General features: G+C 35.2%; 1 protein-coding gene across 1 annotated transcript in view; it reads left to right on the top strand.

The window, feature by feature from the left end:
* The window catches only part of DENND1B (DENN domain containing 1B), a 223,246-nt gene that overhangs the window by 65,313 nt on the left and 145,107 nt on the right, over window positions 1-12,826 (top strand). Inside the window, exons 4-5 of the mRNA XM_055144664.1 lie at window positions 10,480-10,529; window positions 12,409-12,528. Coding sequence (XP_055000639.1) covers window positions 10,480-10,529; window positions 12,409-12,528 — 170 coding nt within the window. The remainder of the gene's footprint in view (window positions 1-10,479; window positions 10,530-12,408; window positions 12,529-12,826) is intronic.

The raw sequence follows: 12,826 nt of genomic DNA, 5'->3' as shown, positions 1-12,826 counted from the left end.
TTTTCCACATTGCACAGAAATCAGATGTGACATACTCGAAAAAGGTAGTGTTAAATGTAGAAATAAGAAATCCCTAGAGATGCAATGTTGAGAGTACTCAAATTCAGGGTGCTGGTTATATACCAGACTTTGAAGAACATCTTCAGTACCTGGAAGGACTTTTTATAATTTTAGCTGAACAAGGGTTGATTTAAGACTGGAATTTTCCAGTAATCTTCTTTTCCAAAGAAGTCACTTTTTTTTTTTTTTTGGGTCACACCTGGTGATGCACAGGCGTTACTTCTGGCTCTGCACTCAGGAATTACTCCTGGTGGTGCTTGAAGGACCATATGGGATGCTGGGAATCAAACCCCAGTCGGCCATGTGCAAGGCAAACGCCCTACCTGCTGTGCTATCGCTCCAGACCCTAAGTAACTTTTTCTAATTATTTTTTAATTTTCACATATTCTAATTCAATACTGTATTACAAAGAATAATATAAAGAACATAAATATGTTGTGAAGCAGATATGAAATAATTAATTCAGGAGAATTAATAATTCTTAACTGAAAAAATTTAAATCAAATAATTATATAGCTTGTTTCAGGTTTTTAAAATAAATTTTTTTTTCAAGAGACTCAGGAAATCATGTTTTCTCTATATGGGTACTTGTGCCTAAGTGGATGGTTCTAGGAATCACCAAAACTCATCGCTATTTGGTGAAGCCTGTTCGTTGACTTTTGCATATGAAAAGACCCACTGTCCACAGTTGAGTTTCTCTCAGAAGAGTTCTGCCTTACAGGAACTAAGTATGAAATTGGCACCTTTGCCTAGAACCTCAGCAAGAGGCCAGGATTACTTCACTGAGTGTGGAGGGAATTTTCACTCCAAGAGGTGCATGTTGCTTCATAGGTGGAGCAGAATGAGTTTCTAGACTAAAGATACCTTGTTGCTGTGTGGAACTTTGGAAATATTATTTCAAAACGTAACTTTTGACACAGATTTAATTGACTTTAAAATTATGGCATGTGAAACAAATTTAAACAAATTAAAAAATTATGGCATGCACATTATTAATAAAATTAAAGTCTTGTGGAAGATCATCTAGATTCCCCCAAAAGAAATCAGAGCCCTAACTTCTTAATTTTCCAATTCTGCATACTCTCCATATCTGGATAAGGTTTTGTTTTTGAGTCCTTAGTTCCTGCTTAAAGTTGAAGATGATTAACAACATCTAACAAAGTCCCTCGATGGAATTGCTGAAAGTGTGACTGACCCAGGTGTCCGCCACCTGACCTGCAGTTTTCTCTTGTCTCTCTCTGATCACCGTATCCTGACACTTGGACCTTCCTATAGATTTCCATGGAGCCTAAGATAATAAAATACTCTCTAACCTTAAGCCCTTCTGTTGTTCTAAATCTTGTTTAATCTTCTGCTTGTATTATTTACCTGTGATGTGACCCTTGCTTTGATCTGTTATATAGGATTTTAGTTTAGATTTTCAATAATATACTTAAAATTTGCATACTACTGTACTCAATGGTGAGAAGGTATCCCTTGAAACTGTTTGTTATATATTTATTACTTCCTGCCCCATCACCCAATGTAAATGTTTTTTATAGTATTTTATAGCTTTTCTCATGTTTTTAGTAGTAAGAATATACACATAAGCAACATTGCCTTCCCTAAAACTAAATTCAGGAAAATAAAACAACCTTGGGTGGGTGAAGTTCACATTTTCTGTCAAATAGCAGTCCATATGTCTTCCAGTGGTTTCTTTGCATCTTGCCTACTTAAATTTTCTACCTGGTTGAATGTTGGTGTGCTGAAGTATTATATAACATTCATTCTTTTTAAATATACCTGTATAAATATGTATAACATGTAAATATATGTGAGTGGATAGTACCCACCATAAGGAGACCACATAGCTATAAGATTTAGACTGATTCTGTATTAGAATATTCATGAATGATGTGTTGTTGGTGGGAAGCTTCTGCCTTTAGAAACTTCAGTTTGAGTTAACATCTCAACTCTGGACTTTGTGAATTGGAAAAAGTACTTTCTCTCTTTAACAGTTATTCCACACTCTAGCATCCAATATAAATGGAAATTAGATACAATTTGTTATAATACCTAAATGAAATTATATTCCTATGAAGTACTTTGGTCATAACTGGACACAAAGAATAATTATTTTAATCATATCTTTACTTAGGAAGGCAATCAGAAGAAAGCATGCAGATTCTTTTTTTTTTGGGGGTCACACCTGGCGATGCACAGGGGTTACTCCTGGCTCTGCACTCAGGAATTACTCCTGGCAGTGCTCAGGGGACCATATGGAATGCTGGGATTTGAACCTGGGTTGGCCGCGTGCAAGGCAAACGCCCTACCCGCTGTGCTATTGCTTCAGCCCCGCATGCAGATTCTTAAATAACACTTTCTTGAGCTGTCCATCTTGCAGGACCACTTGATTTTGATGGCCCTAGACACTGTGAGTATTATGGAAAATTCAAAGTTCAGTAGACCCTCAAAAAAATAGATCTTTGGAGGTACGTTTCTCTTGACTATGCCAGTTAGGAAAACTAAGACTTCCTGGTTTGCTATGCGTTTATTCTTCCTAGTTACTGACAGATCACATAGTAATTATAAAACCAAAAGGGTGCACACTCTACAAACAAATCATTAGGGAAATAGACACATGATTTCATCATTGTAGGAGAGTTAGTGATTTTATACTTGGAAGTGTATTAAGAAAGGCACACCTCTTATTGCTTTCCCTATTTTTTTTTTGTTTTAATTCTAGGCTAAATTCTTTCTCTGAAGCACTGGACAGTTTATTTGTTCACCTCCTAAATGTCTCTGCTTTTACTCTCACACATATTGTTATCATTTCTGGGTCTCAGGGCAGATTCCTGACTTGCACTCAGGGATCACTCCTGGCAGTGCTGGGGGACTCTGTGGGATGCTTGAGATCGAACCCACGGTAGCTGCGCGGAAGGCATTTGCCTTAACCACTCTCCTGAAGCTCTTTATTCTGACCCTTACATATGTCTTAAATTGTGCCCTTTACATTCCTCCAGTGCTGTGTAAGTTCAGGCTACCACCACTCACTGCCTCCTATCTAATTTTTCAGCCTTCAGCCTTATACTTCTAAAATTGATTCTGCAAACTACAAGTGATTTTTTTTTTTAGAACTCAAACCCGGTTGTGTCCTCCACTGCTTTAAATCTTTGAGAACTTCACAATTTCTCTTATGTAGGGTAACTGATTTATTTATTAATTTATTTTTGATCAGTTATGCATGGTGAAGGATTGAATGGGATTAATTTTGACAGATGCAGCTCTGTGCAACCCACATTTCTTGAAGGGTTTCATTCCAGAAAGTTTCCTGGTCCTTTTGAGAATAAAAGGGAATGTTGTTGACAATTATGCTGGGATAATGTAAAGTGTTTTGGGTAGATCAGGAGAAACAATTTCTCTTCTTTTTGCATTTAGTCCGGACTTAATTGACTAGAGGATTTATATAATCAATCTTCTTGTTTTTCAAGGCACATTTTCTTATGTTCTTCGTGACATTGTTAGTCACTCTTTCTTGTCCCAAACCTTCCTTTGGACTGGAGCGGTAGCACAGTAGGTAGGGTGTTTGCCTTGCACATGGCGGACCTGGGTTCAATGACTCTGTCCGTCTTGGAGAGCCTGGCAAGCAATCAAGAGTATCCTGCCCACACGGCAGAGATTGGCAAACTATCCATGGCGTACTTAATATGCCAAAAACAGTAACAACAAGTCTCACAATGGAGATGTTACTGGTGCCGGCTCTAGCAAATCGATGAACAACGGGATGACAGTGCTGCAGTGCAGTGCTATGAGGGGGACACTACTCTTATCTACTGTGTAACTCCCTCGACCCATCTGATATGTCCCTTCTCTCTCACAGCTTTTTCTCCAGTACTCCGGAATTTCCTCCCTAATTTCATTTACATATCTCTCTTATAGTTATTTTTTCCCTTTCTCACTAATTTTCTTTTCACATAATTTTTTGATGACTTTTAATCATGGATGATCCATTATTATTTTTCTAGACTTCTAAGATTACAACATGATTTTCATTTCCATGAGATCTTAGGGATCGATGGGCCATTAAAACATAGAGAAATAAATAATAAATATACCATTGTACCAAGAATATAATAGCCATCTAAACACATTTTTTCAAAGAACTTTGTTGGTTCTCTAATTTATTCTCTAAAATTAATAACTATTATTTTTAAGGTATCAGACAGCTTTATAATGCAACTTTGTTCTGACCCAGGTACTATGCAGAAGCAGAAAAATAAAGAATAACTAAAGTGTACTGTTTTAGAAAATATAAAACCTACATTTGTCATTTGTACACAACATTCTTTTTAGTTGCATGACCTGCTGGTAAATGGAGAATGTTTGCATGGAAGATAACAGAGAGATTATCTCCATATGACCAAGGGATAAAGAATGTAAGATGATCTGCATATGACCTAGGGATGAATAATGGGAGAAATAATAATAATCTGGCACTTAATTATACTGGGACTTGTGAAAGTTCTGTTTTCATATGTTTCTTATGGTGCAGGAGATATCAACAGATTAAAATGAGAATGTGACATTTAAGAGGCTATATGTATAATGTACTATATTATTATGATTCTATATTTTCATAAAAAAATTCTGATTGAATTGCCCTATTGGCATAACAGTATTTTCTTTGAAAATTTGAAATATCCTGCAGCATGTCTGTGAGTGTGCTGTTGCCCTGGAACTCATTCGTGTGTCCTTTGGGGATGTTAGTCTGCACTCCTCAACTAAATGGTAATTAAGCAGCTCAGTGATGTACCTTTTGAGAAAAAATACTTTCTTATTCCCAGTGTGGGCACAAATAGACTGAATACATGGTACTAGTTAATTAACATTTCTTTGGGGCAATAGTCAAAAGTTAGTAAATAATCTTTTTAGAAATTTATGGCCTCAGTGAAAAATTAGATTAAAATTGACAAGTTGTGCCTTTGTTGTTGAAAATTATTCAGTTGTGATTTAAATGAACAAAAGTAATATTTGAGAAGTACCCTTACCTAATATTGCATTATAATTTCCTTGAAATTGCTATTATAGGTTGAATGTTTGTCTGATTAAAATTATTATTTTAATTTTTTTAAAATTTATTTTATTCTTTAATTAGTGAATCACCATGAGGGTACAGATACAGATTCACACATGTTAGAACTTTTTTCCCTCATACAATGTTCACAAACACATCCCTCCACCAGTGCCCGTTCTCCATCACCAATAAACCCAGTATCCTTCCCCTCCCCAATCCCATCTCCCCCCACCCCACCCTGCCTCTGTGGCAGGGTACTCCCTTTTGATCTCTCTCTCTCCAATTGGTTGTTGTGGTTTGCAATAGGGGTATTGAGTGGTCATTGTGTTCAGTCTCTAGTCTGCTTTCAGCACACATCTCCCTTCCTGGGCGGGATCTCCAACCATATTTTACTTGGTGTTCCCTTCTCTATCTGAGCTGCCTTTTTCCCCAGCATGTGAGACCAGCTTCCAAGCCATGGAGCCAACTTACTGGTACTTATTTCTACTATTCTTGGATATTAGTCTCCTATTCTGTTATTTTATATTCCACAGATGAGTGCAATCTTTCTATGTCTGTCTCTCTTTCTGACTCATTTCACTTAGCATGACATTTTCCATGTTGATCCACTTATATGCAAAGTTCATGACTTCATTTTTTCTAATGGCTGCATAGTATTCCATTGTATAGATGTACCAGAGTTTCTTTAACCAGTCATCTGTTCTTGGGCACTCGGGTTTTTTCCAGATTCTGGCTATTGTAAACAGTGCTGCCATGAACATATAAGTGCAGTTGTCACTTTGACTATACTTTTTTGCTTCTCCGGGGTATATTCCCAGTAGTGGTATTGCTGGGTATTGTTTTAATTTTAAGAAGACAGGAAATAAGATGCTTTACTCAAGATTCTTTTTTTGTTACATATATCATGTTAATAGAAAGTGAATGGATTTGAGTTCTGACAGCTAGTTGAGGGCTAGGCTTAGCACTGAACACCATTTTTTTTTTTTTAATTTTTGGTTCACACCTGATGCACAGGGGTTACTCCTGGCTCTGCACTCAGGAATTACTCCTGGTGGTGCTCAGGGAACCATATGGGATGCTGGGGATTGAACCTGAATTGGCCGCGTGCAAGGCAAATGCTCTATTTGCTGTGCTACGACTCCAGCCCCTGACCACCATTCCTAGTGCTGGAGATTAGTTTAGGAATGACTGTGACCTTCATATTAATTAGATTTAGTAGTAAAATAAACTAACAAGGCTTTGGGAAAGGTTTCCTCATTGATAGTAAGAGAACTACAGAGAGAGATGCTTTTTATTCATGGGACATTGCGCTGCTGCCTTTATTTGATATGCTAAATTCAAGGAATTCCTTTTGTTGACAATTAAGAGAGAATAGAACTAATACACTCAAGGCACCAGAAAAGAGGATGAAAGATTCCTGGCTCCCTCTAAGGAGGAAGAATGATTGAGTTCCAAAAAGTCTATCTTTTCACTGACTGCACTGGAAAAGTACCAATCCAATATATATATATATATGTATATATATATATTTATTAATTACTCTTTTAGTTTTTTTTTTTTTTTTTTGCTTTTTGGGTCACACCCGGCGATGCACAGGGGTTACTCCTGGCTCTGCACTCAGAAATTACCCCTGGCGGTGCTCAGGGGACCATATGGGATGCTGGGAATCGAACCCGGGTTGGCCGCAAGCAAGGCAAATGCCCTAACCACTGTGCTATCGCTCCAGCCCTCTTTTTGTCTTATTCCATAATTTTATTTTATTTTATTATTATTATTATTATTATTATTTCGCTTTTTGGGTCATACCCAGTGATGCTCAGGGGTTACTCCTGGCTTTGCACTCAGGAATTGCTCCTGGCAGTGCTTGGGGGACCATACGGGATGCCGGGGATTGAACCCGGGTCGGCCGAGTGCAAGGCAAATACCCTACCCGCTGTGCTATCACTCTGGCCCCTTTATTCCATAATTTTAGATGCTATTTAAATAAAGCTAGACTCAAGTCTTTATGGGTCTATAGAATAACCAATAAAATGAGTTTTGAAAACCTTCCCAACTGATCTTACATCTTCATTCTATTTGTTTCTTCCCTTCCACAGAGAATCTCTAGACAAGACCATTCTGAAATTAAATGAACAGGAATCAATGAATGATTTATGATACACTCGAGTTAGGGAAACGGAGGATTCTAGTCAGTGATTGTGATTTTGGTTTGGGTAACTGAGTAAATGACGCAGCCATTGCAAGTTATGAGGACTGTAACTTATGGACTTTGTTTTGGTTTGTTCTGAATTTGAGATTTCAGGGAAATAACGAGAACTTAGTACTAGAAAGAAATTAGATGGATAATCTAGCATTCACAGAACTGTTTATGAAATTAAGAGATCTGATAGTTGTAATTGAATCCATAGATGAGGTTTAGGGTATGGATGATATTGCCTTGGCAGATATGCCTTACTGAGTATGAAAAAGACAAATATCTGGAACCTTAGAAAAACATCTGTATTTCAATATTGAGTAGGGAAGAAATTGAGAAAAAAGTTACTGATATTTTAGTGAAATACTTTATTTTAGACTTTTCTCAGAAAAATTTTAAGATGTTTGTAGTTACTGAACTTTAACCCAGAGGAACACTTTACATAGTTTAGCTTAAAAATAAATTTTGTTCCCCTTGTTCACTTTCATTTGCTCAATTTATAGTTCTAAATGGTAACCTCATGGGCTACCGAGATGATATGAACACAAGATCAATTTTATCGTAAAGCTTACTACTAAGGAAAATTATGTGGGATTCATAAAATCTCAAATAATTTCCATGTATTCATTCCCCAGTGATTCATATGATGGTTTATAATTTGGCCATATTCAGATGTGTTATTGCTCCTTGAATTTTTCTTCTCATAATTCTATAGCCTACTACATTTTTCCATTATTTCTAACATGTCTCAGGTATTTGTACAATATATTTATTTTGTATGAAGTAAAAATATTTTAGCAGTGAATTTTTAAAACTAATTTTTAACCAAGGAAATTGGTATTTTGCAAAAAAAAAAAGAGAAAATCTGTAAAAGGGGAAACAATTTTTGAGACCTTTCTGAAACCTTTCACATAAACTATTACATCAACATGCAATTATACATATGTGTTACGTAAAAATATTAGTAGAAATGTTACATCTTATGAACACTTCCAATAGGAAAAAGATATAATTTTTGATTAAATGCTAATACCGCTAACCAGATCCAAAATGAACTAGTTTTAGCAACTTAGTCACTTCCTCCAACACTTGTCTACGTTTTTAAACTTCTGTTTGAATTGCACCTGTAATTAAGGAAGAGGACTCTGCTCAGGGAGCTAGGTAGGACTTCCAGCCATTGATCTGCGTAAACCCAGCTTATACTGTCAGGGGAGAAACAGTCAACTGCTGAGCTGCTTTGTCACTGACATAAGCTGAGAGAGGATTTTTTTGTCTATACTGTTTATACACTAGTCTATAGACCTGCTGGCTGGTTGAATTTTAAAGAGTGCGGAGGTTTAAAGACTTGTCCCCTGAGGGATGCTTCTGCCAGTTGGGAAGCGAGCTGAGGCTGTGCTGCAGACGTGTGCGCATGCGTGTTGCCTGTGGAAGGAGGGGGAGGGGGAGGGTGTGAAAGACTGAGCAACTCACCGGGAAGCGTGCTTCCCAGTTTTAAAATGGATATGAAATCTAGGACAAATCAGGGTATATCCAGGTGCTAAGAATGAATATTTGAGTGCTGTACTGTTCGTGCAATTAGCGAAAGAGTTTACAAAGGGCTTGTAGTGCTCTTGTAGTGCTCTTCTTGGAGTAAGTGTGGCAGGAGACCCTTCACACCACCCAAGATAAGGATTAGCCCTGGTCAAAAGAACTTGTGTTAATAATGAACTGCCTAAGTAACTTTAATGCTTCCAATTTGTTGACTCTTTAAAATGACATTGAGCAAATACTGTCTGTAGTAAAACTAGTGTTTTCTAAAGTTGGCATGTGTGTGATACTTTTTGGAAGGTATCCTGGTACATTAGTAAACCAGGATTCTATTAAATAGGTAGAGGACTGATTTGTTTTTAAAGTGCCTTTCTTCTTCAGTGACTCAAGGCGCTTAAAGCTTCTGTAGGTATTGCTATTGGAATTTTGCAGTGTTTTTTTTTTCTTTTTAATTGTCACCTTCTTACAACCTATGTTTTAAAATAATACAGTTCTACTTCATTACAAACCATATTCTATGTAAAGTTTAAATTGTCAAATACTGATACTATTCCTGTGTATATTACCTGTATAAAGTAAAACTTTATTCAAGTTTTACTTGTATAAAGGTACTAATTAAGTTTGTTGAGGGGCTAGAAGTGGGGGGTACAGGTGATTTGACAACTACAATATGATGGTTGCTGTTTTCTTTTAATAGGAAGTCTGCTTCTAAATCTCAGCTCTATCTTGCAAAATTGGCTAACTTTGAACTTCTGTAACATCACTTTCAATTCTAAAGTTTAATTATGATCATGGTTATTTTGAGGTTATATATATTTAGATCTTTTTCTGTTTGTCATATGGATGACATCTTGTTATAATTGTTATGTTTGTAGGATAAAGAATTTTGTGAAATCATTTTATAAGTTATAAAATTGGTTCATATATCAAAATTAATACTGTTTTTGCTTAATTAGAGCATTGCATATTAGGTAATTCTTAAAGGAAAGTGCACAGGATCTATGTTTTATTTTTTAAAACTATCTTTTATCTTTGTATAAAAGATAGTTCATTCTTTCAGAATGTTATTCAACGTAAAACTTAGTGTTACTGTTGTTAAATTTATTAAGAGTTGAAACATAAATGTGTTCCTCTAGCAATAGAAAGTCTCTTTTAAAATAATCATTTTTCTATGGGACATGTAGGGTTGTTACACCATTCAGTAATTCATTCAGCTGCCAACTTCATTCCCTTTTCTCTGCCTGCATTTTAATTGAAACAACATTTATATTTTTGAGCCAGGATCTGTCAGAAGTCCCTGTGGCTAGTCTGTGGTACAAGTAGCAGCAGACGTAGCTTCCCCATATGGTGCTGTGCTTCTTGTAAAATCCATATGGCCTTGTTGAAGGGAATCCCAGCGGGGATGTGAAGGGTGTTAATACCCTTCAGGCCAGGCCTTTCCCTCCTGGGGCTTTCGTGGCATTGTCAGTGCAATCTGCCAAGCACAAACTTAATTCCTTTTTAATAATCAATTATTTTAGTCTAGGAACCTCTACTATTTTTCTTAAGAAAAAAAAAAAAACGCTTTCTCTCAAAAATGTCTCCAGAAAGTTTTAACTGCATCTTAAAAAAAAAATGCTAAGGTTGTTTTTATTTGAAATTTCAGGAAGTCCTACAGAGTGTGCCAAAGTTTTGTTTCCCCTTTGACATCGAAAGGTACAGTATGAGTCATTTAAAATCACTTTTGCCCATTTTAGTGACTCCCTCAAGTCTTTCTGTGTATTTTTAAAAATTCAATTAAGTCTACTTTCTCATCACTGCTTCTAATAGGAAAGATCAGAGGTGATTTGAAATTAAATAGGACTGGGAATAAAGAAGTCTTTAAAATCATTATATCTTTTGTTTTTTTCACACTGTGTTCAGTTAGGAGAAATCTTAAGGTTCCAATTCTTTTATTTTTCAGGTAGTGGAAAGTTCGTACATTGCAAGAAATAATAGAAAATATTAACATGTCTTTCATCAGAGCCCTAGATCCACGTTTAAAAATTATATATACATATCCTGGTTTCTATCTCACTTACCATAATTGAAAAGACCATCTGTGTGATACTGTAAAACTCATGGCTAGTTTTCTCCCAAGAATAGCTTTATAGAAATAGTACATTATTATGGAGGGCTGCAGGGAAACCTAGCAGTGTTGAAGATCTCATTATGTTTGTATTTTACTGAACAAATAATGAATGTGGCATTACCTGTGTGTGGTTGTAATTTCACAAAATATATAACCCTTTGAGCATAATTACAATTCATTTATTGTTTTCCTTGTGATTTTCACACCCTATTATTCATTTTTATAAAAAGAGTATCATACAAGAAGATCTTAAAAGAAAGTTTATTTAGAAAAATATTTTTCCTAAAGTGAAAATCTAGAATTTTACAATAGTATAGATAAAGCCTTTGGTATGATGATTAAATTAATACTAATAAGCATTGCTAATGAACATACCTTGTTTCTTAGGAATCAGTTGTATCTGCTAAGTTACAAATTTCAGATCATAGCAGGATAAAATTAAGGAAGAGTAGTTAAAAAAGATACATTGTGACATTGGGCACCAAAGAGCATATTAGGTCCTGGAGGTTGTTTTGGAAGTTTGCAAAAAATTTTAAAAACATCTCCCACTTAGAAGTGTATTTTTATAAAATATTCAGCATTTGAATGCACTGTTTCCTGACAAAAGTAATTTTTTACTATTGACACTAATTGAAAAATAACTTATTTCCTTTCACTTAATTCCTGTGGTTATTTCAAGATTGACTTTTAGGTTTTATGGATATTTTATTGCAGAATAAAGGATAATAATACATTAAAGGAAAGTTTATATTTCATAACAGGAGATATTTTAAAACAGTATATTTTAAACCATAATAAACATTTTGTATAATGATTTATGTTATGCCCTAAATTTGTATTACACATTCTACAGTATTAGAATGCTTAGCTAAAATTCTTTGTATTAAGTTTTCTTGTAGAAATTGTATGCTTAGTTTATACTTGTAAATTTATTCCAGAATATATGTAGCTCTAAAAGAGAATGCTAAAAAACACCAGTAGTATTTTGCATGGTAGCTTAATGGGTGAGAATGTTAATGGAAGCAGCAGTTAAGCAGAGTTGGAGGTGACGACCATTGCTTTGCTAAGGATCTTCAGATAATCAGAAAAAGAGAGTAGCACTGAGCAGACCAGTCATCATGTCCACCTCCTCACTTTCATCATCTCAGTTGTTTTCTCAGAATTTATGAGATTATTTTAAAATACTTCTAGGCATATGAAAATGTATAGTAAAATAGTTTATGGTTGTCTAAGAAGGAATTGGTATGTGCTTATTTGTTTAGTGTAAAAGTGTTATAATTTAGTTTGATGCTTGACTCATGAATTAGCTTTCACGTTTCACATAGTTTTGGAACATGGTTCTAGCTTTGAGAAACAACTGATTGAAAAGAAGCTAGTGCTGCACATAAATATGTATGCTTTTGTTTTCTTTAAGAAAATTCTCGTATAAGACTTTTAATGTTTCGTAATATTGCTGTATTCTAGAGTGTCACAAAATCAAGTTGGACAGCACTTTACGTTTGTACTAACAGACATTGAAAGTAAACAGAGATTTGGATTTTGCAGACTCACATCAGGAGGCAAAATCTGCTTATGCATTTTAAGGTGAGTATTTGTTGTAAAAAAATCAGATATACAGTAGGTTAATTGCGTTTTGGAGGACATTTTTGTAATGCTTGGGATGCTTAAAATATGACTAGTTTTGTTTTCTCTAAATTGTCTTAAAGATTTATCAGTAACAGCAGAATTTTATGGAGAGATTTAACTTTTTACAGATTATTTTTAGTTCATTTTTGAAAAATTAAATATTAAGATCTGAGCTAAAATAATATATGCTTTACATGTTAAATAATAGCAAGAATTCAATGGAATCTATTATGGATGTGTAGTTTTTTTCTGTCAC

The sequence above is a fragment of the Sorex araneus genome, chromosome 7 (genome assembly GCF_027595985.1).
Source record: "Sorex araneus isolate mSorAra2 chromosome 7, mSorAra2.pri, whole genome shotgun sequence".
Taxonomy (NCBI): domain Eukaryota; kingdom Metazoa; phylum Chordata; class Mammalia; order Eulipotyphla; family Soricidae; genus Sorex; species Sorex araneus.
The sequence above is the reverse complement of the archived record's forward strand: the minus strand, read 5'-3'. Positions and strand labels throughout refer to the sequence as shown.